The following is a 19932-nucleotide window of genomic DNA, read 5'->3' as shown; positions in this document are numbered from 1 at the left end:
ACAACTGTTTGAGCATTACATAGTGATCAAAATGTGAATGAGTGTTAAGCAGCAATACACTGTAAAGTTTTGTGTTAAATTTTAAAAAATCTTACAACAGATGCTTGCTGTGATGCAGAAAGTGTAAGGAAGGATGCTTTGTGGAAATCAAACTTCCAGAAAGTTCAAATAAAGAAGAGAAAATTGTATGGATGGAAAATGCATATGGTGCCCACTGATGTTTCATATTCCGGATGTGGATAAAAGCAGTCTTGTGTGCTTAATTGATATCTAAGAATTGTAGCAGATCAAAAGGAACTTCAAAAACCTATTATGTACGAAATCATCAAGAAATATTTGTGGATTGAAAATTTTATGCCAAATTGAGTCCTAAGATTTTTGAGACAAACAAAAAATTGAAATTTAAAGCCAATTTCTCATTTGTCAGCTGAGAGGTCACTGACACCTGTGTTGTTCATCGTTGATGCTAGTGAAAGAGGTTCCTTCCAAAATAAGCTAGGGTAGCACTGCCCTAACATCCCTGCAGCCCAGACTTGTTCTTGCTGACTGCTCTTTTGTTTCTCTAGCTCAAATCCGACTTGAAAGAACACTGTTTTGTGACTGTAAAAACTATCATCGTGCTTTAGAAGAGCTCTTCAGTAACTCCAGGTGAGCTGCAACATCAAACAACAAAAATCAGCGTAATATTTTCAAATTTTCACAGGACTAGTTTCAATGGTTTACATCGAAGAATGTGCTGATTTTTCTTTCAAAATGTATTCAGTCTATTATTTCAAAAATGAGTATGGAGTTGTGTTAAATTTTCTCATTTATTACAGTTCATTTTAGTGTAGTTTTGTTATATGTCACAAGGGATGAATTTCTGCATTTTGAGAAGTATTGCTCTTTTTTGTTTGTTTGTTTGTATACCACTTAGCATTTGTACAAATATATTTTTCAAAAACTTAATGAGCCAAACCCATATTTGCAGCTAATAGGATAAGTTTTACTTAAATCTGCACATGCATTAAATATTTATAAAAAGTTTTTGATGAAAATGTTATCATGTTTAATGCAATTGCATAATCTAGCATGTGCATTTATTTCCTTTTAAAATAACTTCAAGGTATATAGAAATAGGAAATTAGACTTTTGCCAAAGGAAAAGTGTATTATGCAGTAGTACCTCCTTGTGGTCTGGTGCTTGCTAGGCGTTCATACCGACCCTCTTTCCAATAGTGGTACCTCCTTGTACATCATTAATCTATTCCAGATCTTTTGACTAGAATGCAGTGGGTGAGAAATATATTGTACATGAATGAAATACTGTATACGTTTTTTCTGTAATACTGATCAGAAGCAGTTTCTCAACATGCTGTAATGTCTTAGACCTTTGTTTGGTAATCATCCCCCTTTTTTGCAATGTTAGCTTGTTTAATAGCATCTTTGTTTTTCACAATCAAAGATTTTTTGGGGGGTAGGGGAGGCATTGTTTGTAGTTGCCAAATATTGGATACACATATCATTTAACCCCGGTGGAGATGCAATCCTAACCATTTTCTTTATTGCTTGACTTTTAAATTTCCTTAAAACTCATTGTTAAGGAATTTACAAAAAATTCACATAACAAAGCTCAAAATTATGGGGAAATTCAGAGTTTTAGAGGAGTTCTTTACTAAAATGTTGCAACAGACATGCTGCTAATACTCATGGGTAGTTCAGGCATTGTCTAGAAAATGGTAGTGCACACAATCATGACTTATAGAACGGGAGTCGTATTCCAAACAAATGTTGTATGTCAAGCAAAAATGTTTTCATCCAAACAGGATATATTTCCAAGCGGATGTACACTAAGGTACCACTGTATTTGTAACTTTAATTTTGCTTTCAGTAGTTAAAAAAGGTTAATTAACATATTAATTTTTCTTCTCTCTAGTTCTCGTTGTGAAGTTTAACCAAAGTAAAGCAATTCCTGATGTGCATCAGGATGAATTATTAGTCAGCTATGTACAGTCTTATGCACCAGTTAACGAAGTTGGTTTTCGGTAAGTACTGGTATATTTGTGTCTGCTGTGGAGAAAGGCTCTAAAGCAGGCCTGGCTGCAGCATTTTTGGCATCCTAGACGATTAATACAGTCAATACCCCATATAAAAAATAAACAATTTAGCAATTTGATACAAAATCAAATTTTGCTTTTATTGAGTTAAGTAAAAGCAAAATATGCTTTTATTAAGCTGTGATTTGTGAGAAAAATGTAACTATTTTTCCAAAAAATTAGCATTCTAGGACCTATGCTTAGAGCCATCCCTGCTAAAGAGTTAACAGAAATTCCTTTTTTATATATTGAAATGTGATATTCTGTACCTTTTTTGTATTTAACATATTGACTGAACAGTTAGTATTAAAGAATACAGATTACTAGCAGCAGTTGAGAATATTTTAATTCACATGCACTAAATTTATGTGTTTAGAGAAAGTTACATTTTAATGTGCAGCCGTGGGATTTATTTACTATGTTGACAGGAGTGGGTACCTAAATAACCAAATTTTGCTAAGAAGAGGCTACTGAATGTGACAGGGGCATGTGAGCACACATTTTCATTAAAGAAAATGGTTTCTGATTTCATCAGTTGGTATCACCAGTTTGAAAATAAACGACGTACCTAAATTCTGAAAATATTTCGAAGTACTATCTGTCTGTAATAGCAACATATCTTGGTCTAGTTGCAGGTACATTATAGTAACAGACATGGATTTTTTAGGTATTTTTCCATTCCTGCAGTATATTAACCCTAAACTGTGGCATATATTTCACAAAATGTTTTTTAAATGAAATAATTTTTACCTGTTTAATTTCTTATGTTATACCAACAAAAAGCTTAGAAAATAGTAAAAAAACTAATGACTCACTTTCATATTATTCAACAATTTTTCAGCTATAGCAGAATAAATGCAGAGTCATCAAAATGGCATATTAATTCAAAACTACATGCTATAAACTAGTGTGAAAAACTGTATGATGTAATTTCCAAACTTCAGCCTGAAAAACTTGAAACATACTGTTGCAGGCATGTGGGTTTGTAAAAGGTAGAATACACACAGGCAAAGAAAGTCTATGTAAAGAAGGAAAGGCTCCATAGACGTAATGAAAACCAGTTTGTCTTCTACGCCGTTAGAAAGAAGAGGGACAATTCGCCAAGGGATTTGGCGACGGAACCTGTTGGCGAGAATTTCCCCCTTTGTGATGTACTTGGCTGAGATTTTCCACCTCCACCACGTGTACAGGAAATTGAGGTACACGGGTTAAGATGAATCGTTCTTTGACTTTTCGCGATAATTTAACCTCGAATATTCGTGCTTTTTTGCTTTACTAGTTGAACTTGTATTATCCATATCGCAGTTTGATGTCTGATTTTATATCTGTCAATATGTAGGAAAAAAAATGGAGTCACACAGCTTTAAACTCTTGATAAACGTAACCATCGAACCTGTTCGAACTTCGACGTCAGCTTCGAGCTTTGGCGACAGATATTTCATGCATGCGCAGTTGTGTCCCTTTTCGTTCGGAGGGAGCCACTCCTGCTGCTGCGAAGCTTTCCTTCTTAACAATACATATTCTTTGACACAGGTCCACTTGATAGGTTGATGAAATTTATTTTATCAAAAGAAACACTTCAGAGTTCTGGAACTTTCTGCAAAAATAGTCGCACAATCCTTCACAGTATCAGAGAGTACAATCAGTAGTTACACTTTAAAGTACTAAAAACATTAAACACAGTGTAATGCAAAGCATATATAAAAAGCAGAGCTAACCTAAAATATCTCAATACTCCAAATTGATGCTGAACTAACAACTGAGAGCAGGTGTTCACTCCGACCTTATGTAGTTTTCACCCAGCCATTGAGAAATGTCTAGTACTTCTCGAAACTGCTGGAAGATATATGAGGACCGGGTACGGTTACAGTTGCATGGGAAATCAATTACAGTGATGCAGAGACTGGCCCCCCAATGTCCATCAAGTTTGGCGATAAAAATTAGTAGCCAAAATCATTGCTAGTTTGGCAATATCTCACCAAATTAGCAAGAAAGCCATTAACTCAATGTTAAAATAGACTTGGCCTTCTATTCTTGCTTTTCCAGCTTCGTTCTCTAGACTTTCATGTTACATTATGCAGGGGGAAAAAAACAATAGCTTTACATATAACTGCACTAAAATCATCTATTTATATACAAAATGTGTATCATTGTCCCATTCTCAACCCTGTACAGGAACCCACACTTACAACTAAGACAAATCAATCCTGTCATAATAAACAATTTCAGGCATAGAATTTGGTGTCTCACGGGTCTGAACTATGACATTATTCAGCCTATTTAGACTAGGAGAAAGTCCTTTCAGTTGAATTATATTTTGTAACCATACTTTGTCACCTTCGTTGAATCAATCTGTAGCTGTTCTGCCATATTTGGTCTTCAAATGGAATAATTTATGTGAATTTTTAAATGCTAGAACATAGTGCTTAAATTGCGCTGGAGCCTGGCTCCGGTACTTCTTAATTTTTAAGATAAATTACAATTCTAGCCGGAGCGCACCGAAGCCCTAAATAAGATGAGCTCCGGTACTTCTTTTTATAAAACTGAACCACAATTTAAAAGGAAAAAAATTAGAATTCCTAACATTTCAGTTTAACAATAAGTAGACCTTGCAATACTCTATTTCTCTAGAAATACGAACTCATGAGACGTTCAAATAAAGTCCCCTCACTCACATGCGGAAACCTTTCCCTTTAAGAAGGGCAATAAATTTGGGGGAGTTTGTTTAGGAACGCGTAAATTTCTCGCGATGCTATTTTATCTAGTGTATTGTTATCGATGGGTACAGTTAGTTATCGTCGCAGGAAGGGAAATTTGTGTTCTTAAATGTGACAGCGAGTATAATAAGAGTGAAATACTGAGATAAACTACTCAAGCACTTCCTATACTATCATCTTCTTACAGTATCCGCTAATGTAACCAAATACGGGGGGCAAAAGTGTAACGGGCAATTTTACGTTCATTCTTAGGAGTCATTTTACCCTTGATACACATGCACTTGATGGCTACAATTATATCAGCAGAGGGCCATGGTCAAAGAGAACACTCTCTCTCATCAAGATTCCTCTCATTTTTTTTGTTTCCAACCTCTCATTCCCTCACACCCTCATTCTTTTCACCCTATTTATATCATTATCTGAATTTTCATCAGCAATACTGTAAGCATATTTAACTCTTCCCCCAACGATCCCTTGAAATTGTGCATCATATTGTATAAAAAATAAGTTTTTTTCTCCGACTCGGCTTTCGGAGGATTAGACTAATTCATCAAAACGAGTACAAGACAATATGTAGTATATTTTGCATTACTTTATTAGAGTCCTACAGTATGTAACATAGTGCAGCCTAAAGTATACTTTATTATTATATAATTTATCAATTAAATGTGATCCTATTTACATAATCTGCATGAATATCCTGTATTATGTATAATATTTGCTATTATCCGCGTTTTTGCGTATCTGTGGTAAATCTTGGAACATACTACATGCAAATTACAGAGGCACTATGTATAAGATGTTTTCTTATAAATCAAATGACATAATATGTCATATAATGACATAAAATGTCATAATTTCAAGTAACTGAAGCCATTGTTCAATATTATATTGTTCCAAAATCACGTCATTTTCTGAAGAATCGTTTTATATAACAATACGGTAGGATTTAAATTCTACCCCCCTCCACACACACAATAAAAAATTATTTTAACGACTTGTTACATATACAACTATACTGATATTGCATTCGTGGTTTATTATCTTAAAGAGAAATATAACATTTGAGCTTTCTGGACCAAAAAAGGCTATTAATTTTGTTTTGGCATTTTGCGTCAAAAAATTTAAAAGTCTGAATAACTTTTCATATTGCTGCCACCAAATATTATCGTCCTGTATGATATTTAAACAAATTAAATAATGAAGAATCTGCATGAATATATATATGGTTCTCGCATTGTGATAAAACAATGGTACCTAGAGCTATCAAATATTGAATAACATTCGTCTTGGAATTTCTTTTGATATTTTGTACCAAACTGCTTTTGTTTGGTACATTGAAAAAAGTACTCTACGTGATTTTATTTAACATAATAATTTTATAAACATTTATATATGTTACGTGAATATTAATATAAATATTCATGTAACATATATAAATGTTTATTTATATTTCTGTGTTCTAATTAGTATAATTTCTCTAAAATATAAAGCTAAAAATGTCATTTATGTTAATTTATTTCAATAGTTGCACATAGTTATATCATTAAACCTTCCTTTGATTTATGCGTTGGAAAGAGATCAGTTTAACCAATTTTTCCTATATCTTGAAATGTAAGAATTGTTTTGATAAAGATATTTATAAAATCAAAATTCGAGTTGCTTTTCTGGGAGAACTATTGTTGTATGACACATTTTCTAACAAATGCAAGTGTTAAAATTTCAAATTATTTTTTACTTTAGAAATAAGTACCATTGAAAAGCAAATTCATTGATGAAATTGACCTTTAGATGCGATATATGCATCTTTATGCATGTTCTCATTATTAAATTATGCGAAAAATCAGCCTCGGACAATTTCTTTTCCGATAAATTAAAAATCTGCCTAGGATATATTTATGTTAAATATATTAGTTTAAATGTCATCAAAACAGAGCTTAAATTGTGCTGACGCCTAGCTCCGGTCACTTCTTAGTTTCTGAGATGTATTCTAATTCTAGCCGGAGTCCTAAATAAGAAGGCTCTGGCACTTCTTTTATGTAACTGAACAATTATTTCAGCAAAAATTTGATCTCTAAAATCTTATTTTTAGCAATAAAATTATATTAAAAATCGCTTATTCAATTTTAATCATCTAATGAGTTTAATTTTAAATTATTTTTAATACATAATAATAAATTAATTATGAATTAATAAAATAAAATTAATCAATATTAATTATTAATATCAATTAAATAATTATTAATTAATTTGATACTCTTTAACTATATAATTTAAAAATTACTAATGGTTTTTAATAGTAATTTTATTTATTTATTTAACTCCTGTTCCTCTTTCCTGACGGTCTTCTACTAGGGCTCCGTCACTTCTTACTTTTAGAAATTAAGCTCTGCTAAATGGTAATGGTTTTAACATCAGTTAAGTCGTGGTTTTTGGACCTTCATGTATGAACCTCAGTTTCTGTTCTGTACTTCTGTTTTTGATGGATTTATCTGGCTGTAGTGGATTTAACATCGGCAAACTTCTGTCATGGAAGAACTCAGACCAGCTGTTCTTTTTTATATTTTTTTTATAACTTAACATAGGTTTTCTTGGTTAATTAAAAAGTAAATTTACAGCATTAGTATAGAAGGAGAAAGACATCAGCTTACCCGATGTGTGGTACATCTTACTTGCTCGCCGTTTTCCTGTGTATAGTTATAATTTTAGTATTTCCATGTTTCATTTATTTCTATTAGTGTGATATTCTGTATATTAATAAATATTAAAAAATAGTATAATAAGAACATAACTTCAAAAACTGAGGTTATTATATTAAAATGCTGAAAATGCATGGGTTGGTGGCAATGTTCCATTTTGGGGGGTTCACTGGTCCTCAAAGGGTTAAGGATGGTTCGATTAAACCTCTCTACTGTGTCGTCTGACTGGGATGTAAAGGTGTTGTTTGGGTTTTGTCATTGCCAGGTAGCTTGCAAAGATCTTTAATTATAGCTGAAGTAAAATTTCTTCCTTGATTGAAATGTAACTAAAGAGGCTCTTCAAACCTGGAAATCCACTGCTGTATCATTACCTCTGCTACTGTGACAGCCTCTTGATCAGGAATAGGATATGCTTTTGGCCGCTTGGTGAAGTAATCAGGGACAACAAGGGTGTATTTGCTGCCATCAGCAGTTTGTAGCAGAGGTTGCAGGTTGTCAAAGGTGATGTGTTCAAAAAGCACTCCTACACCATAACATTGCAGCTTCCCTCGGCTGCGATTCTTTGGTCGTTTCCGACCCGTACGGGCATGGCAAAATTGGCACTTCATACTTCTTTTGTACATCAGCCCTTGCATTACTTCCCTAAAAGTTTTTTCGAACTATGTTTCGAAGGAAGTCTTCATTATTCTGACGTGGCCTTTTATGGAGCTGCTATGTAATTCTTTAAGGACATGTGGAATCTTGGAAAAATGAATTTTTATCAGAATTCTTTTCCATCATCCGATTTTAACTTTTGATTCAAAACGTTGTTTTTCGAACTGGAACTGAACCAAAAAAATATTGGTTCAGTATATTTTTCGTCATTTTGTTACAACATTCAAATTATCAATATTTTCTAATTTAACATCAACCTTTAAATTATCTTCACATGTACATTGGGATTGATTTCTTGTTTCAATGCTCTTGTACTTTTCTATTTCAAGTTCACGTGAAACTATTTTTAAAAAGGCAAATAAATACATTTAAATGAGCTATAAGCACAAATTCTGAATGAAAAATATCAGTTTAAGCAAATTGGCATGTTAAAAAGAAAAAACAAACCAAGATTTTGTTTTTTAAATTGTATCCCTTTTTATAGAAAATGCTGTTTCATTTTTTTACGTTCTGCACTATATTTTTTTAAAACGAGGGGTTCAAATTTGGGGAAAAAAAACCCTGGGTATTTTTTTGTCATCTAATTGGTCCAGAGTCCTTTAATTTTTTTATTTTTTATACCCCATTAAGAAAATAAGACGAATACAAGTAGTGAGTTTTGACATATTTTAAAATCTGTAATATATGTGACACAGTTATGATTGGAAATCATGTTTCCAATTTAGAGCATCATCTAAAAAGACATCATCTTAATGAATATGAAAAAGAAAAATAATATGAACCTAAGAAATGAAGTTGCTGATTTATCTAATGGTTTTTGTAACGGGCTACAAAAAATATTAAAAGCCCTAAGCACAGCTCCAACCTACTGGACAGAGCTTTGAAGTCTAATCTCTAGTTATTGGGCAGAGCTTGAAGGATATCTGCTCTCGAAGCAGCGAGATGGCAGTCCTTAACTTGATGATCCCATCCATTTGCATCTGCCACTGTAGAAAATTGTACACTTGACATGAGGTCTTACCATCATATGTGGATATCTTTAAAGAGCTTGAGAGGGCATAAACATTTAAAATCATCAAAATTGCTTCCTACTGGCAGTATGAAATTCTTTAAGGTGTCAGCTTCTTTGATGATAGCAGAAACTGTGTAATCGGTTTGTTGTTTCATGGCAGAAACTATCTCTTTGATTTGTTCTTTTATAGAGAAAACCTTTTCTTCGGTTTCAGCTGTATCCTCAGGTTTGTTTTCCATTATTGAGTTTCTCTTTTCGTTTCCTCTTGGCCTGCTTTAAATAGCTTTCATCTGTTCTTTAACAGATTCTTGTCCTGTTATCATCTCTTTCTTGATTGCAGCAAAGGCTGCCATTAGCTGTCTTATTTGCTCCTACATTGCTCTTGTGACATTCAGCTCCACTCACTCCAAAAACTGTCTGCATACGGGTTCATAATACAAAGAATGCACGTAGGTCCACAACCAGTAGTTACACTTCAAGCTACTAAGAGCATTAAAATACAAGGCAAAACAGTGCATATCTAAAGAATAAAGTAAACCCAGAGGTATCTCAGTGCTCCAAACTCATGTTGAATAACAACTAACAGCCAAGAGCAGATGCCCTTATATAGTTTTCACCTGGCTGCCGAGAAATGTCTAGTACTTCTCGAAATTACTGGACATAGCCATTTACTCAGTGTTAAATAGACTTGTTCCGGTATGCTTATTCTTCTGGAAGAGCATTCTCTCTCTAGATTTTTCTTGTTACAAAAAATAGCCCTAAAATCATCTATCTGTGTACAAAATTTATAACAATATTCTTCGTCTCCATCTACATTCAACATTGCCCTCCCCAAATGCAATTTTTTTGGGGGGGGGCGGGTTAAAATTCATAGAAAATAACAGTGACAAAATACAGAATCAAAAATGAACTGTGGGAAAAGCAAACCAAAATTGTACATTTTTATACTAGTTTACCACCACACCCACCCTTTCTGCTGAAAGAAATGAAATGCAAATCTCACCATATTTTATGTTTGTTTTTAAATGCCTGTTTGAAGAGAAAGTGAACGGAATTTGCCTTCATAGAAAAGAAACATTAATTTTCACTTTCACTTAAATATTTTTTATTAAATTTCTTTGAGAAAATGAATCCAAAGTCTTAAGAGATTTATGTTTTTCATTTATTGGATTTCATTTGTGGCTTAATAAATACAGGTGTATTTTAAAAAATCTATTCTTGAAGTTATTTTTCATTAAATACAAATTTCTGTTTTTGCATTTTTAAAAAACTATTAAAATTAAGTAAAAGTTTTTCTCATTATTCTTACTATATTGCCAACTCTCAGAAACTACGATTTTCTAGTCAACGTACATGACAAATGCCCTGGTAGTGTAATTTGATGCAAAAAAATAGAAAGCTTAGATCATGCATATTTTATCATCTTTAAATTTGAATTTGAATGAAAATTATATCAGAAAATAAATGGAAATTATTTTTGTCGTGTTAATTATTATAGGTCTTAAACTTCTATCTGTACATATTTCTTCTGCTAGTTTATTCAAAAAGCTTTTTCGGGAGATTAATTAGATATCATTAAAGCTTTGAATACTTATGAAAAACCTCTTATAATTTTATTTATAGTTCATGAAATAGTTTGTTTTCTAGAATCAATTATCACAATCTGATGCATGATTATGTCAGTGCTTTCTTATTATTAGGGTTTCTATTCTTTAACCACGTAACTGTTTCCTTCCCCCCCCCCAATTCAATCTAAATAATGTCTTTCTTTATTTTCCAATTGTAAGTGGGGAAAAGATATTCAAATTAATATTTGTTATATTTTTAAGCACTTAGAACAACTTTTTTATTGCAAAGAAAATAATAGTATTTTCCCTGAAAGTTTTCTTTTTACATGAGTACCTAACGGGAAAGTTAGATTTACAGTTTTATATATAAAAAAAGACTGCAATAACTCTATATAATTACACTTTCAGGGTTCGTACAGTCCTTAAAAGTCCTTAAATTTTTTGTAATTGATTTTTGGTCCTTAAAAGTCCTTAATTTTGGCAAAAATCAGTAGAAGGTCCTTAATTTTAATCATCTGAAATTTCTGTCTGTTTTTACGACTGCCATTTTGAGTGTGAATTAGCATTTTGGAGGAATATTTTTGGCAATTCACTGACGTATATGGTTATCTTTTGAATAGGTTCATGGGTTATAATTTGTTTCTATTTCTAATATAAATGATGGGATACTCGAGTTTCTAAGCAAGAAGTGAAACATAAGCATTTCGAAATTCATTTTTTCTAATAAAGAGCTCTTAAACTACCTTTCGCTTTTGGCGTTGTGAATTCTTTTATTAAATGGTTCTAAATTTGACAACTTGTCAACATTTTGGCGATTTTAAGATCAGTTTCTATAGAAAATTTTTAATTTCGAGATCTGAGAATTTTTCGGCGATTTTTTTTAAAACATCATTACATTGATAAATTTCATTAAAAAATAATGGTAATATATTTGAATTATATTTAAAAAATAACATTAAAATAAAACATTTTTATTTTTCGCTGTCATATTATAAAGTTTCATTTTGGCAACTTATTATACAATATTTTAAATCTGGAAAATAAACAAGGTATATAAAGCATAATTTATGAAACAGCTCTTAGTAAAAGCAAAATTAGCTATGTAGTTAATTAAAATGTCTTCTTTTTAATTTTTTCATAGTAAGCGTTTTTCCCATGCAATTGTCTTAGATAATTCAAAATTCGACTGGGGAATATGCATCAGTTTTCTCTATAAAATTAATTTTACACTTTTTCCTTCCTTTTTTTCCTTTTTTTCAAAATATTTCTGGCTTTTTGCTGTTACAGAATTCGTTGGGATTATTTTTCTTTAGTATTTTTGACATTGCAGCATGGAAAGTTTAGAAGGATTTGAAGGCAAGATTTATTGACTCACAATTCTAGAAGATTCGAGAAATATGTGACAAAATGAAAAATGTCTCCATGGTATCAACATATCAACACGTAATGGATGCATTTTACAGAAAGTTTGCGATTAATTTCTTACTTTTTGGAGAACGTCTGGAAGAACAATGGAAACATAATATTTGAATGTTTTACTCCTGATAATAGAATCTTTTTTCTTAACATGTTTATCTTCCCTTTATTTTCTCTACTTTTCACTTGACAAAAGCATGGAAAATATCAAAAATGCTTCTAATCTTATCACTTGGGCAAGCATTATAGAAAGAGTTTTTTTTTATTAATAAAGAAATTGAAAACTTACAATTTAAAAGATTCATCTAATATGTCTAAATACATCGTACACAGAGCTGGTGCTATGCATTTTCCCACCTGTTGCAATCTCTGTGTATCCTAAATTCTGCTTCCAATGCCTGCTCTAAAAGTTTTGCCATTTCTAGATTTTGTTGTTCTGTGACCAGCTCTGTAACCGGCCTTTACCATATACATTTCATATTTCTTTTGAATGTTCATATTACTAAAGAAATAAAATTAGCCGCTTTTTCTGTACATTCTAAATGCATTTAGTGTTTTTTACAATAACAGAAATCCTTAATTAAATCCCGAAATTCTAAAATTAAAAGGAAGCACGCTGAAGAAAGAAACCGAATATATAAAGAAAATTATTCTTCAAAGATATGTGCAGTTATTATGTAAATTACCCGATTGTTTATCATTTCAGCCTTTACTTTAACTTCCCATTTCTGTTTCCTCATATGATAGAGTTACTAAGCTAGATTAAATTAAAATTAAATTGTATTATCTTTGACCACTAGAACACATTTTTAGTTTGAATTTGACTGTTCTTGTTTAATTACGTCACCGTGAGCTGTAATTGGCTTTGTTAGCATCAGAACATGCCTTTATCTTCTAAGTTCTTTGTCTGATATTGTAGTTAATTTCAGATACAGTGATAATTTGCTTCACATCCATCATGGGTAGGGGGGTTGGGACTATTTAACTTTTACCAGATCATGTAAACCCTCATAGGTTTATATACCCCCCTCTTTTAAAGGGCGACTGGGGATTTTAGGGAATCCAATCGCCAAATCCTTTGTGTGGAGAACCATCAAGTAAAACTTATACTTTGCATCTACTGAGACTTATAATATATATAAAACAACTTTTCACCTCTGGTGCTTTAATAGCTTATTGTAATCTTAAAGTATATTAACTGGGTTACAACTGCTGGAACTCTACACAAAGCTATGACATTAACTACATTAAGCAGAGTTTGACTAACTTTCAACACTTGTCAACCGTGCCTACATCAGGCCTTTCAGGTTTGTTCCAATCAGCAGGTCTCTGTATAGACAAGCAGCAGAGGGACAACATTCAGTCTTTTGTTATGAATCATGCTGATTATGATCTCACTTCTCATTTTAACCTATGCCGTTTGACATAAAATCTCCCTATTATTTGCTAAACCTCTAGACTGACCAAGTATGTGACAAAATGAGTCATTAAAAAAAAAAAAATTCAGCATAAAGCTAACTATTAGTAAAACGTAAATGTCACTTATCTTCTTTTAAATATGTCCAACTATTATAATTGTAAAATATTTAATGCTACTTGATAAACTGCATGAAGTTTATTTTATTCTCAAACTTATTAATAATTATGTTAGTTAATTCATGTTTAGTAATAATGCATACTACTTAGGGATCTATTTTATTTTTAGGATGATATTACAAAAGTGAAATTCAGGCATAGAATAATATTTTTAATTGAATTTATTCAGTTCCCATTTGCTCATAGGTCCTTAATTTTTTTCATTAATGATCCTTAAAAATCCTTAAAAGTACTTAATTTCTGTGTGCAGAAATGTGTACGAACCCTGATTTTCTTAGCTCCCCCCTTACTTAAGTGAACAAACATCTGGAGTCTGAGCTCTCTCTCTCTTGATATGAATTTTGCAAATTTAACATTAATTCTAAATATTTCATCTATTTATTTCTCTTCTATCTAGGGATGAGGATTATATGGAAGAAATTTTAGAGAAGCAAGCCGATATGATTCGTTACCTGAAGCAACACTGTAACAACTTGAGCCGAAAAATAATGAAGCTGAGTTCGCAGCTTGAAGCTGTTCAGAATACGTCACAAAGATTTTGAAAGGTTCCTATGTATTTTGATAATGTACTCAAACTTATGGTTTGAATGATCTGTGATATATGTTCTCAAACTGTTTCTGTGAATGTTTTAGGATTAAACATATTTTACTTTCAGCTTTTGTTGTCTTTGCTTTGAGTGGCTCTTTTTAATTGCTGGTAGAATAAGACTGAAAGAAATAAAAAAAAAATTCTAGATAATATATGTAGATGTGAACCTAAAAATAGAAGTGAACAAACTCTACTGTGAGATATAAAAATGTATTTTCAGGTTTTATTTTCTGTGTCATATTAGACCATCTTAAATGTATTCAAGTTTTAAAATGCAGTATGTAGTATTACATAAATATTGTATTTACATTTTTTAGTAATGTGTCACAGTATGAAACCAGTTTTATGGAGGGGGAATATGAACTTCATGTTATGTAAAATAAATTTATGGCCTTAAATATAAGAAAAATGTAAAAATTGGGTACATTTAATGTTTGGCCAAATTACCTTTATCTCTCTAGCAAGAATCTGCATTGAAAGCAAAATACATACCTAAAGCAAGAATCTCCATTGGCATTGGAATTATTAACTCTTCGCATCCTTTTGGTGTATAATATTATAATAATACTAAAATACAGTTGCCCTTAATATGAATTTGACCAAGCTTTTCTCCTTAATCTAATTTATACTGCAAATATTCCAAGGAGCATTTGTAGGATTCCCATCTTGTTTGGGAAACAATTTAGTGATATCTACAGGACAGGAATAAGTGTACAATACACTAAAACTTTATCATATGGTGTGATACAGTTGCTGTCTCATGATGCTACTGATCCATTGAAGCATCCTACAGAAGTTCTGTGCAGACTTTGCAAAATATTTTTATGCAGTTATTATTTAGAAGAGTTTGCATACTAACATAAAGACTTTTTTATGACAGGTATTGCTCATGAATATTTTGCCCTTGTTCCAAAAAATATTTAACAATATTGTTGATTTTGTGATGAAATTTTGGATTATATATCTTCGAAACTCGAGTTCCTTTGTAGTTGGTCTAATGCTGTGATTCAGCACAATGAGTCAGTCTGTTGATTTCCTGCTTTCGATAATGATATGCTGTCTTCCAGCATGCTGAGTGGTCAGCCTTGCTGCGATGACAATCGCTGAGGCACAATATTACCAACGCCATGCTGATAAAAACAAAATGAAACAAAACAGGACAAGTATTTTGAAACAGTTATCCTTACCTAAATGTACTAGCAGAAATACAGCTCCTCTTAACTGTTTGCAAAAGCATGCATATTCATAAAGTCATTAATATGAAAGTAGATTTTGCTTTCTTTTTATTGTTTGTGAAGGCCAAGAGAAGAGGTAGTGTTCTGGAGATCTTCTTTTGCCACAAATACAGTTGTCTAAGAAAGATATATTTCTCTTGTAGTAATAAATAAGGACGGGTCCACATGCTGATATGAATTGATTTAAGCAGGGGTTACTGAGCCACCTTATCCTACCTATTTTGTTGATTAGTCCAATGATTTTCCTGCTTTGGAGAAAAGAGGTCTTGCCAGATAAGATTTATTTTCTTCTGTGTTTCTTTTTTTTAGGTATGACTTAGGCCATTTTTATTGCATATCTTTGGAATCAGGCGTCCATTCATTCTGCCAGATGTGATTTATTTTGTTGTGTTTTTCTTATTTTATGTATAATTTAGGCCATTTTAATTTCATATATTTGGAATCAGAAGTAGTAGCTGCAGCTATCGTAAGGAAGTCAGCATCATCGTTTCCTTCATTCCCTGCATGTGTTTTAACCCAACCAAGCAAAATTTTAATTTAGCTCTTTTTGTTGAGGAGATCAAAGATTTCTTGTGCTACTCTTCCACATTGTCTAGCTACCTCGTTCATAGTCTTCCTCTTCATCTCTTTCTCTTTGGCTTTTGGAATGTCAGTTTCTTCATTGGGTTTTCATCTCAATATCTCTATATATGGCCTAATCATCTTAGTTGAGAGGCTTTAATTAATAACTTCTCTAAATTTTTGCTGCAGTTCAGAATCAAGTTTTATTCTTCAGAGACTGCATTATTATTAATTGCAGGTTCTATTACTTTTTAATTGCTAAAATTTCTGCTTGAAAAACTATATTTTCTGGGCATTTGTGCCCTTTCTATAGTATTTTTAGCTTTTGGGTTTATGGAAAATACAGACTGATCCTATTTTTCTCCTATTTTAGATCCATCTGCAAATACTGTTGGTTATACTGATATTTATAGGCTCCTTAAAATAAATTATGTTAGGTGAGTTTGTAGGGTGCCGAGAGAATGGAAAGTTTGGGAATTCAAAATTATCTGGATCGTAAGTTAGTCTGTATAAGAAAGCTTGATTCCTAAGCTGTAATATGTTGGTTTTAAACGCTTCTATCTCTGGTCAAAAATATAAAGGAAGTATTTTGGAGAGTATGCAGAGTGCATTGCTTAATAGTTTAAGATCTGTCATAGGAATCATGCAGAAATATAAAAGGATCATAGATAAACTGTTGCACAATGGTCAAAGTAAAAATTTTTATCATCTTATTAATTTACCAGCTGTATAATATCGCATGCAGCTTCAAATCTAGCAATATCCAAATATGAACAACCCACTAGTGGCCCAGTGTATAAGATCTCTGCACATGGATAGTCTCGCAAGCAGACTGATTGCACTGGTACTTTCATGATTTTTTTTCAAAGTGTAATGTGAATACAATTGAGAGATTATTCCACAGAAATTCATCCTCTTAGGCAGATAGCCTTCTTATGCTTTATTAAAATATATTCAGCAAGCATGTCATAGAATCTTCCATTATTACAGGGCATTCACAGGGCCAAGTCTTTTCCTTAAGTGGGAAGTATTTGCTAAATGAAAGTGCATTGTTCTCCTAGACCACGGATGGCCAACCTGCGGCACGGCGAAGTTTTAACAATGGCACGCAAAAACTTATTGAATTAAAAGATTTGAAAAAATAATAATATCGTCTGTATCAACTCCATCAATAAATACACACATAAAAACATTAGAATAAACATAATAATTCAAATCCTCTGCAAGACAATTGTTACCCAACTAAAATTCAAACTGAAATTATTGACCTACAGCAGCATACTACACTGAAAAACAAATATACAGAACTTATTTCAACTGCAAGTAATCTAAATTATATTGAATTTTGGAAATTTGTACTAACGAGCAGTTTTTCAACTTTATATGATTTGGCTGTTGGATATTGTTGTAGGTTTGGATCAACGTATGTTTGTGAACAAACATTTTCTATCATGAGCATAATAAAATTAAAATATCATTCAAGGTTAACTGATATGCACCTAAAATATCAAATTTTGTTAGCATCTTCAAGGACTAATCCTAATATCGATGACTTAATAAAAATACCTACATATTCAGAAACCTTTTTAATTAAGTATTGACTATTTAGTAGTTATTTGGAATTAAATGTTTCAAATTATTCATTTTTATTTCATACATAACCTAACGGACTGAACTTTTAAAAAGGTTAATTTACAATAAAACCCTAGATTGTGCATTTGTTTAATTTATTATATTATTTTTTAAATGTCCAGTGCTCAACCTTGCATAAAAAATGTGCTGCTTGCGTAGAAATCCCATAATCAGCCCATAAATACCATCTTTTTATACTTACCTGTTACAAAAGTTGGAAGTGGCACGCAGAACTTCAGATAGTGGCAATATTCCCAAAAAGGTTGGCCACTCCTACCCTCGACCCAGCATTAGGATATTCAAGAATTGGCTGTTAATGGGATATATCTGTTAACAGAGATTTGACTGTACGAACAAGTTGCTTATTAACACAATGTACGACTCTGTTGGAATTTTTTCAATGTTTTCTGTAGCTGTGATCCTCCATAATTAAAATATATGTGGCTATTGTCTGAAAAAACATTACATTTTTTAGCACCAGAGATGCTATTAGTCTTGAACCACATGTTTTTATCCTGCCACCCAAACAGTATAGTGGTTAGGTAAATGGTAAATGGTATAGTTAGCTCCCCAAACTGGTTAGGGGAGCCAACTGGGATACTGAAGGGCCCGGGTTCGAATCCTGGAGAAGGCATTGTCTGTCCCCTCATAGGAGGTAACGGTGGCCTCCTATTAGGTGCCTCCATAATAAAATGGCCACTAGTTCTGGCCTTAGCAGTGGCCAATGCTGAAAAGGCAAGAGAACACCATTTGATAAAAGATAAGTATTTTTTTAATGTAATCTGTCTGTTATTAATTAACAAACTGATTTAAAAGCTTATAGAAATGCAGTTCTTTATCTCTTATTAATTATGGGCTGGATCCATGAAATTATAATAGCTGGATTTATTAAAAGAACTATATTTTTTATGCTAGTCACCTAAAATTGTTACTAGAAAAAAAAAGTTATTTGAAAGTTAAACGGACAGCAAAAGTGAGGTTTGAGATTAATAGCCCTTCAGGCTAAATAATGTACGACAGCACTAACAGTGCATTAGGAATTCAAAGGATATGCTGTTTTAAAACTTTTGTGATTTTGTTGTTGAATTTTATGTGGCATAAGTGCAAACAAAGTGATGCTTTTTAATAAAGTTAAAAAGTCAAAAAAACGTATGTACACTGCTCAAAAAAAAAATGAGACAGTGCTATATCTCCCGTTCTACTGGGCCGATTGACAAAATTCAAACTGCGTTTTTCATGTTTTGAAAGCGCGACTTAGGATATATATTAGATTTATATATAGCACTATTCTAACATAGGTATTTTGACACAAAATCGGACTTTTTCTGAAATAATATATCAATATTTTTCCATATTTCGATTCTACGACTCAAAGTATGCCAGAATATTAAGTTTTGTAAAAATCGTACGAGTAGTTTTTAAAATATTAGCTTTCAAAATTTTAGCTCCTCAATATTAATTGAATTTGGTAAATATTTATTAATATCTCTTTATTAAACTTTTATTATTTTTCCTTTCACGTTTCGAAATTTAGGTTCATTCCAAATAAAATTTACCCATTTTTTGTGTTTTACTTTTTAAATAATTTTTATAAATTTTTTGAAAAAAATTTTGAATTATGACCTATAAAATTTTTACCATCATCTTAAAGTAGGTGTATTTTTAAGCATATCTGCAAAAAATTAGACTTTTTTATTCGGAATTTTCTAAGATGTACACGAATTTACATATTTTCGCGTTTTGAAACTGGGCATCTTTTTTTTTTTTTTTTTTTTTTTTGAGCGATAATAACGCCAAATGTGGTTTATGGATTTTTGTTACAGTGAATTGCCACAGCTGTTTTTAACCTTAAATTTCAAGTAAAATTTTACGGAGAGTTAATTATATGAAATTTTTTCCCTCAATGATGCGTAATAAATATTTATTAATACTATAGGAAAAGCTATTTTTTTTTTAATTATAGATGGTATTATTCAAATTTTTAACTATTTTTTTTAATTTCTCTCTTTCTTCCTTTTCTTAAAAAAAATAAGAGTAACTCTTTACCTTCGGCATTTTATCGTCTGCTACTTTACTTTAACTTTGTTTAAATTGAATTGTCTAAAACTGATAATTTTCGTTTAATGTTTATTTGAATTTTGTGAAAATATTTTATGACATTACTGCATAATTTATTTCT

General features: G+C 31.8%; 1 protein-coding gene across 1 annotated transcript in view; it reads left to right on the top strand.

Annotated features, from left to right (window-relative positions):
* The window catches only part of LOC146998162 (transmembrane protein 192), a 59747-nt gene extending 45356 nt beyond the window's left edge, over nucleotides 1-14391 (top strand). Inside the window, exons 5-6 of the mRNA XM_085813553.1 lie at nucleotides 1915-2023; nucleotides 14134-14391. Coding sequence (XP_085669679.1) covers nucleotides 1915-2023; nucleotides 14134-14278 — 254 coding nt within the window. The 3' untranslated portion in view covers nucleotides 14279-14391. The remainder of the gene's footprint in view (nucleotides 1-1914; nucleotides 2024-14133) is intronic.
* The last annotated feature ends 5541 nt before the right edge of the window (nucleotides 14392-19932 follow it).

The sequence above is a fragment of the Stegodyphus dumicola genome, chromosome 3 (genome assembly GCF_044657685.1).
Source record: "Stegodyphus dumicola isolate Sdum_Otavi_A_Nest chromosome 3, ASM4465768v1".
Lineage (NCBI taxonomy): Eukaryota > Metazoa > Arthropoda > Arachnida > Araneae > Eresidae > Stegodyphus > Stegodyphus dumicola.
Note: the sequence above shows the minus strand (reverse complement) of the source record. Positions and strands in the feature narration are given on the sequence as shown.